This window comes from Drosophila bipectinata, chromosome XR (assembly GCF_030179905.1).
Source record: "Drosophila bipectinata strain 14024-0381.07 chromosome XR, DbipHiC1v2, whole genome shotgun sequence".
NCBI lineage: Eukaryota > Metazoa > Arthropoda > Insecta > Diptera > Drosophilidae > Drosophila > Drosophila bipectinata.
In genome coordinates, this window is record NC_091735.1 from 4,861,763 (window position 1) to 4,880,844 (window position 19,082).

At 35.1% G+C, this 19,082-nt stretch overlaps 1 protein-coding gene across 7 annotated transcripts in view; it reads left to right on the plus strand.

Annotated features, from left to right (window-relative positions):
* Positions 1 to 310: 310 nt before the first annotated feature.
* The window catches only part of LOC108120074 (ran-binding protein 16), a 476,341-nt gene continuing 457,569 nt past the window's right edge, over positions 311 to 19,082 (plus strand). For all 7 annotated transcript variants that reach the window (XR_011444253.1, XM_043211189.2, XM_043211190.2 and 4 more), the window contains exons 1-4: positions 311 to 379; positions 513 to 579; positions 744 to 1,139; positions 1,195 to 1,424. Coding sequence is in view for 6 of the 7 variants with exons in the window: in XM_043211189.2 (XP_043067124.1) it covers positions 369 to 379; positions 513 to 579; positions 744 to 1,139; positions 1,195 to 1,424 (704 nt within the window). In the remaining variant the exon portion in view is untranslated. The remainder of the gene's footprint in view (positions 380 to 512; positions 580 to 743; positions 1,140 to 1,194; positions 1,425 to 19,082) is intronic.

Here is a 19,082-nt window from a genome sequence, read left to right on the forward strand (position 1 = left end):
TGAATGCTAAAAAGTTCCAGGGTGTTCTGAATCGTCACCTTCTACCCTCAGTGGAGGAGCATCTTTCTTGTGCCCCAAACATAATATTTCAGGTTGACTCAAGTCCTTTAAAAGTTAAAATACATAAAAACAAAACCAAAATAATAAGAGAATTTAATTTTGCAGTGGAAAGTGTCTGTTATAAAGAAATAATTTATTACATAAAAAAAACAAGTAAACGCTGTCTGAAAAAAACTATAAAAGTAGTATTTTCTGCCTGTCCGGATTTTATTATCCGCTACTGTATGTACGTTACCTTACAGTGTTCAAAATTTTATATTACAGTTTGGTCACACCTAGCTTTTATTTAAGATTGACAAATTGTATTTATGTTTCTTATGTATGACGATTGAAAAACCGAATAGCGAATAATTTTACTGACTTTTTACCTTACATGCTCGTTTATTTATTATGAACTGTTTTTAAATTAATTATTATAATATCCCCTATATCGTGTTTTGTCGGTACAATAGGCGTTTATGCATCGGCATTCGTTTGATGAAATATTTTTTGATTCACCTATTCTGCAACACAGGAATGGTATATATTGAACCGTTTTTATTTATTTTAATTGCTTTTATATTAAGAAAAAACAGTTTTAATCCAACACCACCCAACATGCACATGTTATACATGTACATATATACATACATATATAGGATGAGTTTTAATTCTTTTCATTTTCATATGTTCCTATATTTTAGGATATACAACAGCTCGAGGTACTCTGCAAGCAGCTTTATGAAGCAACAGACGTTAGTGTTCGGGGTGAAGCTGAAAAAGCCCTTGCACTATTTGTATCCAGTCAAGATGCATTGCAAAAATGTCAAATGCTTTTGGATAGAGGAAATTCAAGCTATGCCCAATTGCTAGCTGCCTCGACTTTAACCAAGCTTATACAAGGACTCACTATTGAACAAAGGATTCATATTCGGAGCTATACGCTAAGCTATTTAGCTACGAGAACTAATTTGCAACATTTTGTTATTCAGGCGCTAGTTACTCTTCTAGCAAAAATTACAAAATTAGGATGGTTCGATGCTTACAAAGGAGAATTTGTCTTTCAAAACTTATTAGAAGATGTTAAAACATTTTTACAGGTTAAAAATGGTCGATACTAGTGTAAAGAAAATATTTATCAAATATTTATTATAGGGCTCTGTGGAGCATTGCATTGTTGGAGTTCAAATCCTTTCCCAATTGGTTTCCGAAATGAACTCAATAGTGGAGTTAGATGCTCATTTGTCTTTTTCTAAAAATCGAAAAATAGCCACATCCTTTCGTGACCTCCAGCTCTACGACACTTTTCTTTTATCGTGCTCCCTATTGATAACAGCTCGTGAGAATAGCAAAAACATAAATTTTTCTGATGATTTGCAGCAAACGTAAGTTTTGTATTTTTGTATATGTATTTTTATGTAAATAAAAAAATTTTTTCAGCATGTGGCTCTCTAAATTGCTTTTTATACCCTTGCAGTAGGTTTCATAATGTTGTCAAAAGTGTGCAACGCGTCAAATGAGATATGATATGTCCGTCCCTATAAATTTATACTCTATAGCAGCGGTGCCAAAAACACATGTGTGTCACATGTGATTGAAAATTTCTCTGTCAGACCTCTGCCTTCACACGGACACTGTAAACGCCCTATAACGATCTCCCTATGGGGAGAATTCTGCTAATTCGAAACGAATACAAGTCTAACATGTGAATGTATTTATGTGGGCACCACTAGCTTATAGGGTGTGTGTGCGGCAGAACTGAGGCGGAGAAATTTCATATGCCCCCAGAATTGGGCCCTGCCGACCAGTGGTATAAAGTATTTAAATATGTATGTATATCACAGCATCACCTTCCAATATGAGCAAAAATTACACAGTGCGACAGTAAAATATTTTTATAAATAATTTCAATTTCTCCATAACCTTACGGTTCCCCTGAACCAAAGTTCAACAAACATATATACATATTTATATACTTATGTTGTTCCATCACCAAGTTTGGAAATATATAGGCCGCGTTATTTCGTTGGCCATCATTGTTAAACCTTTGCAGAGGGTATTATAATTTTGTCCAAAAAAGGGCCAAGAAGTGAAGGAGACATCTCCGACCCTATAAAGTATATATATGTATTCTTGATCAGAATCACCTCCCTAGTTAATATGAGCATGCCCGTCTGTCTGTTTCTACGCAAACTAGTCTCTCAGTTTTAAAGCTATCGACTTGAAACTTTGCACACACCCTTCTTTCCTTTGCACGCAGTACATAAGTCGGAACGGCCGGGATCGGCCGACTATATCCTATAGGTGCCATATAACTGATTGACCGGAACTGCTATAACTTTGATGTTTTCGGAGTTAGAGAGTTCGGATTTTGCATGAATGCTATTTTTGGCAAAATAATACGATGCGATAATAATAATAATACGATAATAAATGCCAAATTTCATAAGGATCGGTCATTTACAGTCAGCAAAGAAATTATTCGGACACTGAAATATACTTATATAAAGGCTTATTTCTGGGAAAAAAAGAAATTTTTGGCAGTGTTTTTATTTTTTTCTATTAAAAACTGATTTTTCAAAACATATTATTAAATAAAATTTTAATTATTTTCATTGTGTATATAAATAAAAAGAAAAGCAAAACAAGGGTTTAAAATTCGGCAAAAAAAATTATTCGTACGGCTTCAAGATTATCTGTTTTCTTTTTGAATACAACCGTAATTGGCGTTTTTTTTTGGAAATTTACTTAGAAATACTTCGATCTAGAAAAATACGTGCGTTTTTATACCCTTGCAGAGGGTATTATAATTTTGTCCAAAAGTGTGCAACGCAGTGAAGGAAACATCTCCGACCCTATAAAGTATATATATTCTTGATCAGGATCACCTCCTGAGTTGATATGAGCATGTCCGTCTGTCCGTCTGTCTGTTTCTACGCAAACTAGTCTCTCAGTTTTAAAGCTATCGACTTGAAACTTTGCACACACCCTTCTTTCCTTTGCACGCAGTATATAAGTCGGAACGGCCGGGATCAGCCGACTATATCCTATAGCTGCCATATAACTGATTGATCGGAAATGGTATAACTTTGGTGTTTTTAGAGTTAGAGAGTTCTAATTTGACATGAGAGCTATTTTTGGCAAAATATTACGACATGCCAAATTTCGTAAGGATCGGCCGACTATATCCTATAGCTGCCATATAACTGAAGGATCGGAAATGACCCAACTTTCGTGTTTTTGAAGATAGAAAACTGGAACTTGGTACACATTCTATTTTTTTTCAGTTAATCCGATCTACCAAATTTTATAACGATCGGTTGACTATATCTTATAGCTGACATATAACTACGATCGGAAATGGTTTTTGGTAGAAATATGAACTTTCATATTTTTGAAGATAGAAGCTTGGCATTTTTTTTTAGATTTTTTATTGTAATTAATTGGTTTTATTATGATGTAATCATAAGGATCGGCCAACTATATCCGATGTTTGCGATATATATCCGGTTTTAGCTGCAAGGGTATATCAACTTCGGCTCCGCCCGAAGTTAGCTTTGCTTTCTTGTTTTATGCTATGTTTTACTTTTGCTTTCGAATTATTAATAAAAAAAATGTGTGTTAACGGGTGTCCGAATAATTTCTGTGCTGACTGTATATCCTATAGCTGCCATATAACTGAACGATCGGAAATGACCCAGCTTTCGTGTTTTTAAAGACAGAAAGTTGGAACTTCGTGCTTATTCTATATTTAATCACTGGTATAAAGTCACTGGTATACTTATTGACCGGCCGACTATATCTTATAGCTGCCATATAACTGAACGATCGGAAATGGTATTTGGTAGAAATACCAACTTTGGTATTTTTGAAGATACAAGCTTGGCACTTTTTTTTTAGATATTTTATTGAAATAAATTGGTTATTTTATGATATTCTCATAAGGGTCAACCTATATCCGATGTTTGTGATATAAATATATCCGGTTTCACCTGCAAGGGTATATCAACTTCGTCTCCGCCCGAAGTTAACTTTCCATTCTTGTTTTTAGTACGTATCATTTTTGAAATGTATGTTTACCAGCTCAATTATGAACTGGCATCTATAAGTTACCACATTTTTGGAATATTCATCCAAAGTTAAAATCTCAGATTTTATAAAGTTACTAGCTGACCCGGCAAACGTTGTTTTGCCAGCAGATGACTTTATAATTTCTGTACAAAATTTACTCAGTTAGACTTATCTATTATAAAGTCATCTGGATCGCTGTGAACCATGATAAAACCATAAAAATAACAAAAGGAAAATATTATTTTTAAGGTATTATTTGATCGCAATTCAGCAAGTCAATCTCTGTAACACGTTAGAATCTGGATCCGTGCCGATAAGTAAGCCGTTCAATGGTTCAGGTGGCGTTTCAATTTCTGGTAGTTACAGTTTTCCTGACGCGCAACACATGTGAGCATAATACTCAATATCAGGCTCATACTGGAATTCTAGACACAGGAATGAATCAGATATAAATGCTCGATGTACCTGTTGTCGTTGTTGGTCATTTGTTCTGCGTCTATTGACTGTGAAACGGCGTGATTTTTGTTCTAATCTTCTGACTTCATTGCGTTCAGATCGTGTATCTTCAGGCTCTTCTTCATACAATTGCGCTATTCTTACACGTACATCTGTATTTTGTTGCTGGATCGGTTTTTTCTTCGGTTTTTTCGGATCTTCTATTTCGCATGTTTCGAGATCTACTTGTATCACGGCTCAAATTACCCCCTTAACCCCACTTTTTATATGCGATTTTTGGTATGTCGAACCAATTTAAGAGGATGAAAAATAGATGTTGGCGGATTCTCAGACCTACTCAATACTCTCAGAAAATGAGAATCATGAGAATCGGTATAGCCGTTTCGGAGGTGTATGGTTACAAAAACTGTGACACGAAAATTTTATATATAAGATTTTTGGCTTCTATGATTGTTTTCCAAACACTTTTCTGTGGAAGATTTTTTCTCTTATTTAAATAGGTAGATTACACCATATCAAATCATGACTATGTCCTTCAGGTGCTATATACATGATTCATCGGAAACGGTTTGGTTTTCGTAAATGGTTATACGCAGTGGAGCGACCCGAAAAACAGCAATCAGTTTATCAATTTTCGAGAAATCGAGATTTACCGAGACAGTGTTTTCTAGAAACACTTCAGAAAAACGAGTTCAAAGTATAATAAAATGAAACGAGTACGATTTTTTTTTAAATTTTTTTGAAAATTATTTCTTTGTAACCCCTTAAGTTGGGATTTCTTACAGATTGTATTTAGGGTCAACTATCGAGGATTCGATCTTATTTAAATATTTTAATTCTAAGAAATTGGTTTTAAATTGAAGTTCTCATAAGAATTGCCAACTATATCCGACATTTGCGACATATACATATGGGCATTTCCTGGGGTCGCGAACGTACATTCGTACGCAACTAGTGCCAAAAAATTAAAGAAAAAACATTTTCTGATACTTTTTTTTTTTGTTTCCGATAGCATTTGGTGAGTTCTTTTCTTAGTGTAAATTATGATTCTAATGGATTTTTCATTTTCATAATATTGGAAAAAAACATGAGGTCGCGAACGTACGCGAAATGGAAGTTGCTTTTGGCTTGCTTTAGCAAAATCAATAAATCTGCGAATTGGATTGGAATATTTTAATGCAATAACTTTCCTTTTAAAATAGAGGCATGTAGCTTTCTATCGAGTCTATTCACAATTAAATATCTCCCTTAATTTTTTTTAAATTAAATGTTTTTTTGTTTGTTTACCTCTTTGTTTTTATAAATAAATTTATATTTTCTTAAAAAATCATGTTTCACCAATTTTTTTTTAATAAAAAATTAAATTTTAATTTTATGTTTAATTTTAATTTAATTTAATTTAAATTGTCAATTCTTTTATCCATCTACAACTATTACAAGCTTGTTAACAATAAAGAAATTTTTTTTTTAAATAGTATTATTTTTTATACGTACGTCATACATACGGTCGCAAACGTACGCCACTTTAAAATTCAATATAAAAAAATTTTATTGAAAAAGTCGGGATTTATTTTTAAATTTCAATAGTTTGCACTAAAATGACAACACATGAAGTTTCATCCACCTGCTTTCACTTGATGCGAAGCAATTACAATAAAATTATGTTTTTGAGAACATAGAACATAGATAAGAATCAAAGTACAAATTAAGAGGTAATTGAACATTTTTTCGCTCTCTTAGAATTTTTCTCGTCTTATTAGATTGTTATTAAGCGATTTAGTACAAAAAGAGCAAACACATAATATGTTTTCCTAAACACATAATTACATTTTTTGACTTTTCCGGCTTTTTTTTTTAAAAAGCTGAGATACGCTATGAATAGATTATGAAAATTTGGATATTTATTTATGAAAATAAAAAAAAAGAATCGAGGAATATGGACATTTATTTTTTCGGTCCTGGTTGACCATCCGCCGGAATAGCCGATACATATTAAATTTTAGCTGTTTTTTTTTTTATATTGAATTTCTTTTTAATTCGCCTAAAGAAAACACACTTTATATGTTTCTTTATAACAGTGGGGGCAAGCTTTCATTTTCCATAGCACGCGTGCACAGGGTAGGAAATTCTGCCGCAGCGCTGCCGGCGCACTGACAGTGTGAGCACTCTCAAATTTTTGTAGAAGCTTTCTCATATGCTCTAAAAAAAACTACGTTTTTTCGCTCAGTTCGCAAAGAAGTTCTGTGCAAATTTTGAGACTAGTGCTAAAGTAGACATTGCGTAATCCTCTACACCAAAAAGATAGAACTTTGAACTTTTTACCATATATTAAAAATATATTTATGTATACATCAAGTTTTCTAAACTGAAAAAAATTAAAAATTAAGAATGAATGGCCTGAACTAAAAGTTTTGAAGAATACACTTTTTGCACGAGTCTTAGTTTTTTTAGTCGATCGGTCAATTTGATTATTAGATATCTAGATAGCCAGATGCAAAATAGTGGTTTTGAGAAACTTTGCACACACCCTTCTTTCCTTTACACGCAGTATATAAGTCGGAATGGCCTGGATCGGACGACTATATCCTATAGCTGCCATATAACTGATTGATCGGAAATGCTATACATTTGGTGTTTTTAGAGCAAGAGAGTTTGGATTTTGCTTGAGTGCTATGTTTGGCAAAATAATACGACATACCAGTTTCATAAGGCCATATAACTGAACGATCGGAAATGACCCAACTTTCGTGTTTTTGAAGATAGAAAGCTGGAACTTAGTACAGATAATATTTTTGGTCAGTTGATCCAACCTACCAAATTTCATAACGATCGGCCGACTATATCTTATAGCTGCCGATCGGACTGAACGATCGGAAATGGTATTTGGTTCAAAATCTCAACTTTTTTTATTGTAATTAAAGAGTTTTATTATGATATTCTCATAAGGATCGGCCAAATTTATCCAATGTTTAACTGCAAGGGTATATTAATTTCGGCTCCGCCCGAAGTTAGCTTTCCTTTCTTGTTTTTTCTTGAGTTGGCTGGACTGTTGATGACATCTGGCGGTAATTTCATGTCAATGTCAGTATCAGTACTATGTTAACGCTTGTGTTTACTCAAGAGTGCACTTGTCGATTTTTACAATGTTTGATTTAATTGAGCAGAGAAGTGCCATCAAATTTTATTTGCGGAATGAAATTTTGGCTGCGGAAACGTTGAGGATGTTGCGGAAGATCTTTGGTGATTCTACCATGTCCCAGAAAAATGTTTTTAAGTGGGACAAAGACTTTAAAGATGGTTGGGAACGTGTTGATAACAGCTTTCTTCGATTTTCGTGCATCTATTAATAAGGAATATTATTTGAGCGTTATGCGTCGTTTGCGTGAAGCAATTCGTCGAAAAAGACCAGATTTATAGGCCAACAACTCTAGATTTTTCATCACGATAATACTGCGTTTTTCGTGACCATTTCGCCAAGAATTCGACGCATATCGTTCCGCAACCACCGTATTCTCCTGATTTGGCCTGTTTCGAGGATTTGAAAAAAGCGTTGGCATAAGTGTATTTTATCGGGAGGGGATTAAATTAAGTGAAAGGAATTTGTGATAATTCCCCCAGCTAAAAAAGGGAAAATGTCCAATGCTGCCAACTACAGTGGCATCTCTTAATGGTCGGCTATTCCAAAGTTATTAAAAAAATGAATTACTCTCCATTTGCAACAACTTTTTCCAATATGAGCATAAATTACACAGGGCGACAGTAAAAAATTTTTATGAATAGTTTCAATTGCTCCATAACCTTACGGTTCCCCTGAACCAAAGTTCAACAAACATATTTATATACTTATGTTGTTCCATCACCAAGATTGGAATTATATAGGCCGTGTAATTTCGTTGGCCATCATTGTTATACATTTGCAGAGGGTATTATAATTTTGTCCAAAAAAGTGCCAAGCAGTGAAGGAGACATCTCCGACCCTATAAAGTATATATATGTATTCTTGATCAGAATCACCTCCCTAGTTAATATGAGCATGCCCGTCTGTCTGTTTCTACGCAAACTAGTCTCTCAGTTTTAAAGCTATCGACTTGAAACTTTGCACACACCCTTCTTTCCTTTGCACGCAGTACATAAGTCGGAACGGCCGGGATAGGCCGACTATAAGTGGTGCCATATAACTGATTGATCGGAAATGCTATAACTTTGGTGTTTTTGAAGATAGAAAAAGATGTTGTCATTAGGATGGGCCAACTATATCCGATGTTTGCGATATAAATCCGTTTTTAACTGCAAGGGTATATCAACTTCGGATCCGCCCGAACATAGCTTTCCCCTCTTGTTTTGCCGTTACCGGCCAATTCTTTAGGGAATATTTTTCTTAGTGAAAACATTTTACTTATTTTAAGTTTGGGCTGTCAAGTGAGGCAAAATGGTAGCAAGTGAGAGATGGTAGCACTGTCAGTGTGCCCGCGGCGCTGCGGAATATTTTATTACCCTATGCACGCGTGCTATAGAAAATAAGAGTTGGCCAACTACTTCCCTAAACCTACCATAAAAATAGATTCTAGGGTCTATTTTTTCAGATCCTTTTAAGTGCAGGAGCTTTACGACGTGTTCAGATGCTAGGTTTCCTTAGATCGTTGATCGTTGACTACTTGCAGACCGTAAAACGGATGGCGATACGATATACGCTTTTGGGTTTTGGTCTGTTATTGACTGCAGGCTCTTTTGAGATACTTTCCCTAAGGCTGCTAATGCCTAATTTAGGTCTGCTTACTGTAACCATCTACTTGTTGCCGTCTAGGGTTAAAAAAGTTGATTGGATCGGCTTAGAACTAAATTTGTATTAAGCATACGTCTAACCTTTAAAATAGCCCTAATTGTAATTGTATATTGTAATAATAATTATAAAAGGAAATATATACAGTAAAATTGTTTACTAATTTTATGAGTCGAACTAATGTCCCGTCAGTTGACTAAGGACAACGCTAAGAAGAATAAATTAACGAACAACGAATTTAGTTTCACGTCTTTATTCAAATGAACTCAGCTTAAGACTAATTTCTTGTGACAAAAATCTTTCTTGTGCTGCCCTTTGTTTACAAAAGTATGGGAGCGATTGGGATATGGATTGTACATAGAATTGTTTATGTTATTGAAGAGCCGCGTCGCCTGCTCCGGATGCGGGTTGTTTACATTGATTCAGCGTGGGATCGCTTACGCTGCATATTCTTATTTTTTGGTACATAACTGAATATGTGAATATGTCTCACATGTCTCATCACTTCCCTCCCCTTAAAAAGGGTTGCCTATGCTTGGGCTGGCATTTCAGGGTACAATGTAGGCAACTGGTCTTGATTATTTTTTTCTTGTTTTCTAAATTTAGTATATAAAATGGTGAGTGGATTTAGTGTAAAAAGTTTTGATAGGGCAAGAAAAATAATAAGAACAATAACTACAATTATTATAATTACGTAAAGTGTGTTATTTTCTGAAATTAGTTTTAAAACGTCATTGTGTTCTACCATTTTTATCTTGGTTACATGTGGTTTCAGTTAGATTCCATGTAAGTATAATATTTGGCTCAACGTATTGAATTATTTCTTTTGAGATAGTTGGTATACAATTACTGGTTGGGTTCTTGCGCTTAATTATATTTTTAATACATTCATTATTAACTTCTTTATTATCTTGATTATAAATTTTATTCTCATCTTCAAAATATGATTGTTGTTCTGAATAGTCTAGCTCAGTGGTGTCCAAGCTCTGCATACGGAAGCAAACTCCCATACCAATGCAAAAAATCACCAATACATTGGTACATCCATGTGGCTGCACTGAAAAATAAAATTATAGTAACATTCACAAGGGACTTAAAAATATCAATATAATAAAAAATACATTTTATTACAGCAATTAAAAAAAGGCCCTACATATTTTACAACAGCTTATTATTATACTATGACAAATATGCAGAGCTTCTTACTTAAAAAAATGTTCTGCGAAGAACAAATTCATCGCTACAGATCGACCATTTTGGCAGAAACAAAAACAAGAATGAATTTCTTGCAGTGAAAAGTTTTCGGCACTCCAACAACAAAATTCATTCGGATTAGTACGATTGAGGAGAATAGGGAAAACACGAAAAATTGTTATTGTAATTGCCCTTTGCTTATAATGGGACCAACGATTATGGGACTAATGCTTATGGCGTGAGCAACGAATCTTATGGCGTGAGCAGACTCACACAACTCGGTAGGCATGAGCATTTGCAAAAACAAATGAGCAGCAAGAGCAATGGGATGAGCACCACTGGTCTAGCTGATACCCATTATGATCGGGATAAGGAATTATTTTAATGGTGTTAATGGTTTTGTGATTAATAGGGATATGTGAAATAAGTAGTAATTCGTTATTTTTATAGTCAATCCAAGTTGATGTTTTAATTAAAAGTATGTTTTGACTGTTAATGCTTTCTAGTTTATTGTAGTTGAGCAACTTTGGGTTAAAAAGTCCAAGACGGGAAAGTTGCATGCCCATTTCTATATCTTCAATGTACTCAATAAATTGCATGAGTTCATAAACAAGCGTGTCAATACTATATCGGTTATTTTCGTAATAAGTAAGTTTCTGTAATCCTTCATTCACAAACTTTATAACATCATTTAATTTATGAAGTTGAATTGAATTTTCTGCAATTAGATCTATTTTTTTTGTCAATTTTTATTCTATCATTTTCATCAAGTGTGCCAAAAAGAAATTTAAAGGATGAACCTATTATGTCAAATAGTCCACGTTTCTGCCTATTTTGCTGATGAATAGTTATACCATTTAATTTTTTTAGTAGTTTATTGTACAAGTACTTCATTCTGGGCGAGTCTGTGATTTTTTTACCAAAAGAGTTTGTGATAATATTGATTTCCGTTAAATTAATTCTTAGACAGTGATGTTCATATACTACCGGTATTTGAATTGGTATGCTTGAGAAGAGTAAATAGCCAAGGTCGGAATCTGGGTTGGTTATTTGAATTTGTTGAGTGTGGCCCGTGGTGAATAAAAGAAACAACATCATTGTACAGAAGGTTCCTGTGGGAGTTTAACGGCATTAGTTATCTTTTGTTTCTTAAATTGTGTTTTGTAGTATTTGGTTTCTCTATTTCGATTAGTAATTTTGTAATGGTCTTCGTCTATTTTTTCTACATTTTTATTTGCTTTAAATGGATTTTCTAGTTTACCCTTTTGAATTGGTCCTATTCTGTATCTGATGCCAATGTTAAATTCCTGTCGATCTTCATTTAGTTTATCTATTTTCCTTTCTTTAATATTTTGAGTGTCTAATATTGGATGCCCAGCGTATAAGAATATTTGAGCAGGTGTTTGTCCAGTAGTGTCATGTTTAATTTTATGGTTGTATGTGTAAAGGATTGTTTCTATCTTACTTAATTTTACTTCTTCATCATCGGATGAATTGATTATTCTGATTTTTTCATTTATTGTTTTATGAAGTCTTTCGACGACTGCTACGCCTTTTTTTTCTGTATTGAGTTGTAATTCAATTCCTTCTGCTTCAAGCCATCGCCTAAGAGTCAAGCTGGAGAAAGCTCCGTCTCTGTCTGCCTTTAGTAATTTGGGTTTACCTAACTGATTAAAAATACGCATTAGCGCGTTCCTGCATTCTATCCAGTCTTTTGTTTTAATCTTTTCAAGTGTAGCGAATTTAGAATAAATGTCAATGCAACTGTCAATGTTTTCCCTCAGATGAATAAATATCTACTACAAATTTGTCTCTACAATGTTCAGGGTTGGGTGTGATTTTAAAAGGCATTTTTGTGTTTCTGTGTTCTGTTTTAGCCAGATTGCATATGTTGCATTCATTTATTATGTTCTGGATTAATAATTGGCTATTGGGAAAGAAGTGATTTTCTTTAAATAATTTTGTAATTTTCTGTATACCAGGATGTAAGAGTTTTTCATGTGATTGAAGTATAATTTCTTTAAATTCGGCATATGAACAAACATTCTTTAAAAGGTAGAGGCTGCGAAATACTTTAGTGTAGGTGGTATTAATAATTTCTCTGTGTGCTCTTTGAATAAGTTCAAAATCTACATCGCTCTTAATATAAATGGAAATAATTTTATGAATAAAATAATCAAGTAAAATCTGTTTGGCCTTTTCGAATGTCATTTCATTATATTGAATTGTGGTAATGGAGTTACCAAATATTGTTGAATTCTCTACTTTATTTTTAACAGATTTAATGAAAATTATTTGTTTCTTGAAATAATTTATTGGTTTTTCTGTTAAATGAATAAGGTTGCTATTGTCTTCGTCTGCACTATGTTGAGTAACTTCGCTATGATGATTTTCTTCAATTTTAATTCTTGATAATGCATCAGCAACTGAATTTTCCTTCCCTTTAATATAGTCGATTCTAAATTGGTATTCGTTTAATTTAGCTCTCCATCTCTGTAACTTGGCATTCGGTTCTTTTAATGTATGCAGCCATCTAAGCGGTTGATGGTCACTAGCAATGAGGAAATGTCGTCCTAGTAAATAATTTCGAAAAGTTTTAGTGGCCCAAACTATGCATAGTTATGGCGAGTAACTCCTTTTCGATAGCACTGTTATTTAATTCGTGTTCATTGAGTGTTCTGCTAATAAAGGATATAGGATGGCCATTTTGAGAAAGCACGGCTCCAAGGGCTAAATTACTAGCATCTGTAGTTAAAGTGAAATTTTTTTCGAAATCGGGTAATTGAAGAATTGGTTCTCTAATAATTAAAGCTTTAAGTTTTTTGAATGCTTCTATGTAGTCGATATTTTGTGTATCTATCTTTGCTCCTTTTTTTAAACATTTGGTCATGGGTTTGGCTATGTCTGCGTAGTTTGGGATAAATTTACGATAATAGCCGGTTAATCCAAGGAATGCTCGGATCTCTTTTACTTTTTTTGGAATTGGATATGAAACTATAGCTTTAACTTTAAGGGGGTTTGGCTTTATGCCATTAGGGGTTACGATGTGACCAAGAAAGCTAGCTTCTTTTTTTAAGGGGTTATATACCTTCTTTGTCAAAGAAAAAGAGGAAAGTTCAGATTTTTTTTTAGGTACGTACTACGTAGCAATTATTTAATTACACGGATGTTTTAATTTTTTGATAGTACACTTTATTATCAATGTTTATTATCAATGACAGTTCCCCAGGTGGAACAGGTCAACTTAAACCATAAAAGTAAAAAAATTTCATTAGTTTAGTGTAATTCCTTGTGCTTGAACGATCGATTTAAAAAAATTTTTTTTTTTATGCATACGGGAACTTTTTATGCTAAAAAAGAACTTTTTGGTCTCTAGAAAAAAAAGTTTGTGCGTGAAAAGTCGATCGTTCAAGCACAGAAGAATTTGTATGGTGTATGGTGAATGAATGTATGGTGAATTACTTTTTCTAATTAATCACTGATTAAGAATTTCTTGCACTTGGTTTTCGACTTCATTTTCGTGTGCTTGAGCAAGTGGGTACTGTTTTGAATAAATTGGGGAATTATGTGTTGTATGTAGTACGTGTTTAATGGTGTTTGTAAATGTTAGACTGTCTCCTTCTTCATATTGAAGATTTTTGAATTTGTTTAATAAACCTTTCAACCTTGTAGTTTCCTCCTGATTTAGGTGATCTAGTCGAAATAATTCAAAATCTATTTTTTTTATTGATTCCTGAGCTGAATTTTTATTTGTTTCTGGTGCTTTTTGAATATAAAAATTTTCTGATTTCTGATTTCTGAAAATCTGATTTTGAAGTAATTAATTTGTATGTTTTACCAAAAAGGGTTACTGTGCTATTTTTATAATTTATAATTGATTGTGCATTTTTTAACAATTTTCTGCCAATCAGTATATCATAATTATTAGAAAAACTGTGTACATAAAATGGTTCATTTGTTATAAAAATACTATTGCTGGGTAACATAATCAAGTCGTTCAACGTAATAGGACCATTTGATGTCAAAACTTCACATCTAGTATTTTGTATAGGAAGATGAAATATATTTTTATTGATCATGTTTATTGTGGATCTATAAGGCATTTGTATGTGCAACCTTTGCTATTTCTATGTACTGGTGTTGTCCGGGGTTGTTAACCGAAAATTTTCGTTTGGCTCTGAGTTATTTTGATTTTGATCATTTGTATTTTGGTATTTGTATTAAATTTGTGTGATTTCGAATTCTGAGTAGGGTTTGCATTTTTATTACGGTTTTCTGTATTTTTATTCAATTCAAAATTAATATGTTCTTCATATATTCCCTAATTTTGTGCTATAGTAATTAATGATCTTAAGTCTGCAATATCATGATGAGCCAAAATTGTAAATAGTTGTATTGGTAATTTTCTAATCAGTATTTTTATGGAATCTTTAATCGCCTGCACATAAATAAGAAATTCTGATTGGTTACCTTCCAGATGCAATTTTGAAATTAGTAGTTGACGTCGTCTTTCTGCTTCTTCGCAGAATGCTTTCAGATTTCCCTTATAAGGCGTCTCCCTGAAGTTCTCCAGTAATTTGTAGTTCGGTGTCTGCGGCTTAAATTCTCCAAATAGCCTTGACCTAAGAGTAGGCCAATCTTCGATGTTTGGAAGGCCTAATGATCGTGTTACGTGTCCGTCTAGGTTTCTTTCAATAGCTCCAAGTAGAATCCTCTGTTGTCGTACATCATTCGTTTGGTAGAGTGACATTACATAGTCCACATGCTGAAGGAGTAGAGGGCTTCTGGATCACCCTTAAATGGCATGATGTCTTTAAGTTGCCGACGAGCTTCAGCAAGATTGTTGTCGTTTAGCGCCACGATTTGGGGCGCGGCGATAACTGGTGTTGCCATTGTTATTGTACAGTTGTTGTTTCGTTGTTACAGTAAATATAAAAATTTGTTTTATTTTTATTTTGATTTCACTTATTTAAGTTTTACTTTTGTTGTACTTAATTTTTCTTTAATTTTTATATGTTACACTTATTTCTCTTCAAAGGCAACTAGCAGTTAGCCTTTGGACTTATTGAGTTGTTTTTATACCCTTGCAGAGGGTATTATAATTTTGTCCAAAAGTGTGCAACGCAGTGAAGGAGACATCTCCGACCCTATAAAGTATATATATTCTTGATCAGGATCACCTCCTGAGTTGATATGAGCATGTCCGTCTGTCCGTCTGTCTGTCTGTCCGTCTGTCTGTTTCTACGCAAACTAGTCTCTCAGTTTTAAAGCTATCGACTTGAAACTTTGCACACACCCTTTTTTCCTTTGCACGCAGTATATAAGTCGGAACGGCCGGGATCGGCCGACTATATCCCATAGCTACCATATAACTGATTGATCGGAAATGGTATAACTTTGGTGTTTTTAGAGTTAGAGGGCTAAAAATTGACATGAGAGCTATTTTTGGCAAAATAATACGACATGCCAAATTTCATATGGATCGGCCGACTATATCTTATAGCTGCCATATAACTGAACGATCGGAAATGACCCAACTTTCGTGTTTTTGAAGATAGAAAGCTGAAACTTGGTACACATTCTATTTTTGGTCAGTTAATCCGACCTACAAAATTTCATTAGGATCGGCCGACTATATCCTATAGCTGCCATATAACTGAACGATCAGAAATGGTATTTGGTAGAAATATCAACTTTTGTATTTTTGAAGATAGAAGCTTGGGACTTTTTTTTCGATTTTTTATTGTAAATGATTGGTTTTATTATGATGTAATCATAAGGATCGGCCAACTATATCCGATGTTTGCAATATATATCCGGTTTTAGCTGCAAGGGTATATCAACTTCGGCTCCGCCCGAAGTTAGCTTTGCTTTCTTGTTTATTTTGATTTCACTTCCATTTTTTGTTGGAAAACCGAATTGGAATTATAATCCAAGTTGAAGGGTTGAAGGGTCGCGTAATTGTTAATCGAGAACTGAATTATAAAATTGAATTTATTTTTCACTCGAGGTTCCTTTTTTTCGGATAATTTTTGTATCCTACCGACTGCTCCAGTAAAATTTTTTACTAATTTTATGAGTCGAACTAATGTCCCGTCAGTTGACTAAGAACAACGCTAAGAAGAATAAATTAACGAACAACGAATTTAGTTTCACGTCTTTATTCAAATGAACTCAGCTTAAGACTAATTTCTTGTGACAAAAATCTTTCTTGTGCTGCCCTTTGTTTACAAAAGTATGGGAGCGATTGGGATATGGATTGTACATAGAATTGTTCATGTTATTGAAGAGCGGCGTCGCCTGCCGCGGATGCGGGTTGTTTACATTGATTCAGCATGGGATCGCTTACGCTGCATATTCTTAATTTTTGGTACCTAACTGAATATGTGAATATGTCACTTTACATTGATTCAGCTTGGGATCGCCTACGCTGCATATTCTTATTTTTTGGTACATAACTGAATATGTGAATATATCACTATATACATAACGAAGTTGCAAAGTCTGAAGAACAGACAGACACGTGTCTGCCAGACACGTATAGTTTCATGCTACAATAGTTTGAATTGTACTTGCTCTGTTTTTTACAGAAGCAACAATGGCTGAAGTACAAAAAAAATAAGTATGCGCCCACGTCGCCTTTATTCTATGAACCACTTGTTATTAAAAGCTCGTTTAAACACCTTTCGAAGGTCACCTCTGGAGCCACCACTCTATCCCATAACTTTCGGTCAGGCACCTGCAACACAAGGGCATGTTTATTTAGTACCAATGCAACCAAATAGAGTTTTTAATGGCAAAAAGTAGCAAGTTAAGTTGACGCGGCGATGCGGGAGGCAGTAACTGGCCGACCACCCGTATCCACTTGAGCCGCTAGGGCTTCTTGCTATACCGCAAGGGCGAGGGATCCTGCAAGAGTATCTGACTATCTAAAAAGATACATATCGTTTCAATAATGCCAGCGAGTGATCGGGATCCAAGTGCTTCATAATAGCAATGACTTCAGCTTAAAAAACACTATAGTGGTCTGGGAGTTTGAAGTACTCCTTTAGACAAAGAATCTTACAGTGGAAGCCGCTGGCCTTCCACCAGCTTCGAGCCATACGTGTATATATGAAGGGAGCCCGTTGGTCCCCGGACTTGTGCCGGAAAGTCCATTCTGTTCTCGATGGGATGGAGAATTGATAATTTGAAGTGGCGTGAGGCGCCGTAGGCGTGAAGTGGTGTAAGTCTAACTTCTTATGATCATAGTTAGTCCTTTTCCAAAGACCCGACTCTCGTAACCTGATGGTTTGGCTTCCTTGACCTCCATTATTTCTACAGGCACTAGGTCTCTAATGCAGACCTCCGCCATCCTGTGACTTCTCCCAAACTTTTTCAATTTTGTGCCTAGCGAAATTCCTAGGTACTCAGCAGCATCATTCGCATAATAACTTTGCAGCCACCACCCTTTAAAGATCATAGTAAGTTGTTAACCGCCATAAGCCAGAGAAGGGGGTAAAGTACACCTCCTTGCGGAGAGCCTCTCCTGACGAATCTCTGAATACTCTCCTCCTAGTGTCGCCTCAACAGTCTTGTTTACCAGGATCTGCCTTATCAGGTGCACCGATTGATGGTTAACCCCTAGTATCGTCAGCGGATTAGTTATTGAACATGCCAGGATGTTGTTGAAATCCTTCGATTTCTAGAAAAGTAATAAGCGGATATTTCTTGTACTAAGTGCGTGGTGATCTCGTGGAGAGCTCTCGGGGATCGGCCCTTCCTATACGCGTGCTGTGAACTCGAAATATCATTTGCGTTGATGGTCAGATAGATGTAAAGGCTAATGAGCCTCCCCATTGTCTTTAGCAGAAAGGATCCCTTAGATTAGCCACGGCTTTGGTTCTTTCGGACGCGAAGATCGCGTCCTAGTGAAGTTCGGGCATTTGTTTTAAAGAGTGCAAGTGCTGGAGACCACCACGGTGGATCCTTGTTATCTGCATTGGCGCAAGCCGTCGTTAGAGTCCCACCATAGCGTTTAGATCCTCTCTTTTTTTAACGTACCTTGTTAGAGGTTCCCCCAAGGAATTTAATGGTTTATTTTATTTTAGTTTATTCTTGTAGAGCTCCCAGTTTGCCTTTCTAGGATTGCGTGTTGCTAGCTCAGTGAACCTTCCGAATTTGACCACCAATTAAATGTATCGGTGGTCTGAAAAAGTGTGTTTTCCTAGGACTCTCCAGCTAAGGACCGTGTCTGCAGAGACTAATGTCAAGTACCTCTCTTTAGTTCTTAACGATGAAGGTGGACTCTGACCCCCTATTTCCCACCAGAAGTTTTGAGTTTAGGATAAAATCTCGTGTCAGTGTCAGGCAGTGACTGCCCGCTTGTCGCGGGTGTAGGGCATCTTGGTCGTGGCACATTTACGTTGAGCTTTACCTCAAATAACCCCTTTGGCTCTCTATTGCCGCGGCTAAATAGTCTCCATTGCTAAAATTAAGCAGCAAAAAGGTGCATTCGCCTTGTGACGGCGCGTCCCGCCTCCGGATGTTTCCTTTTAGGGGA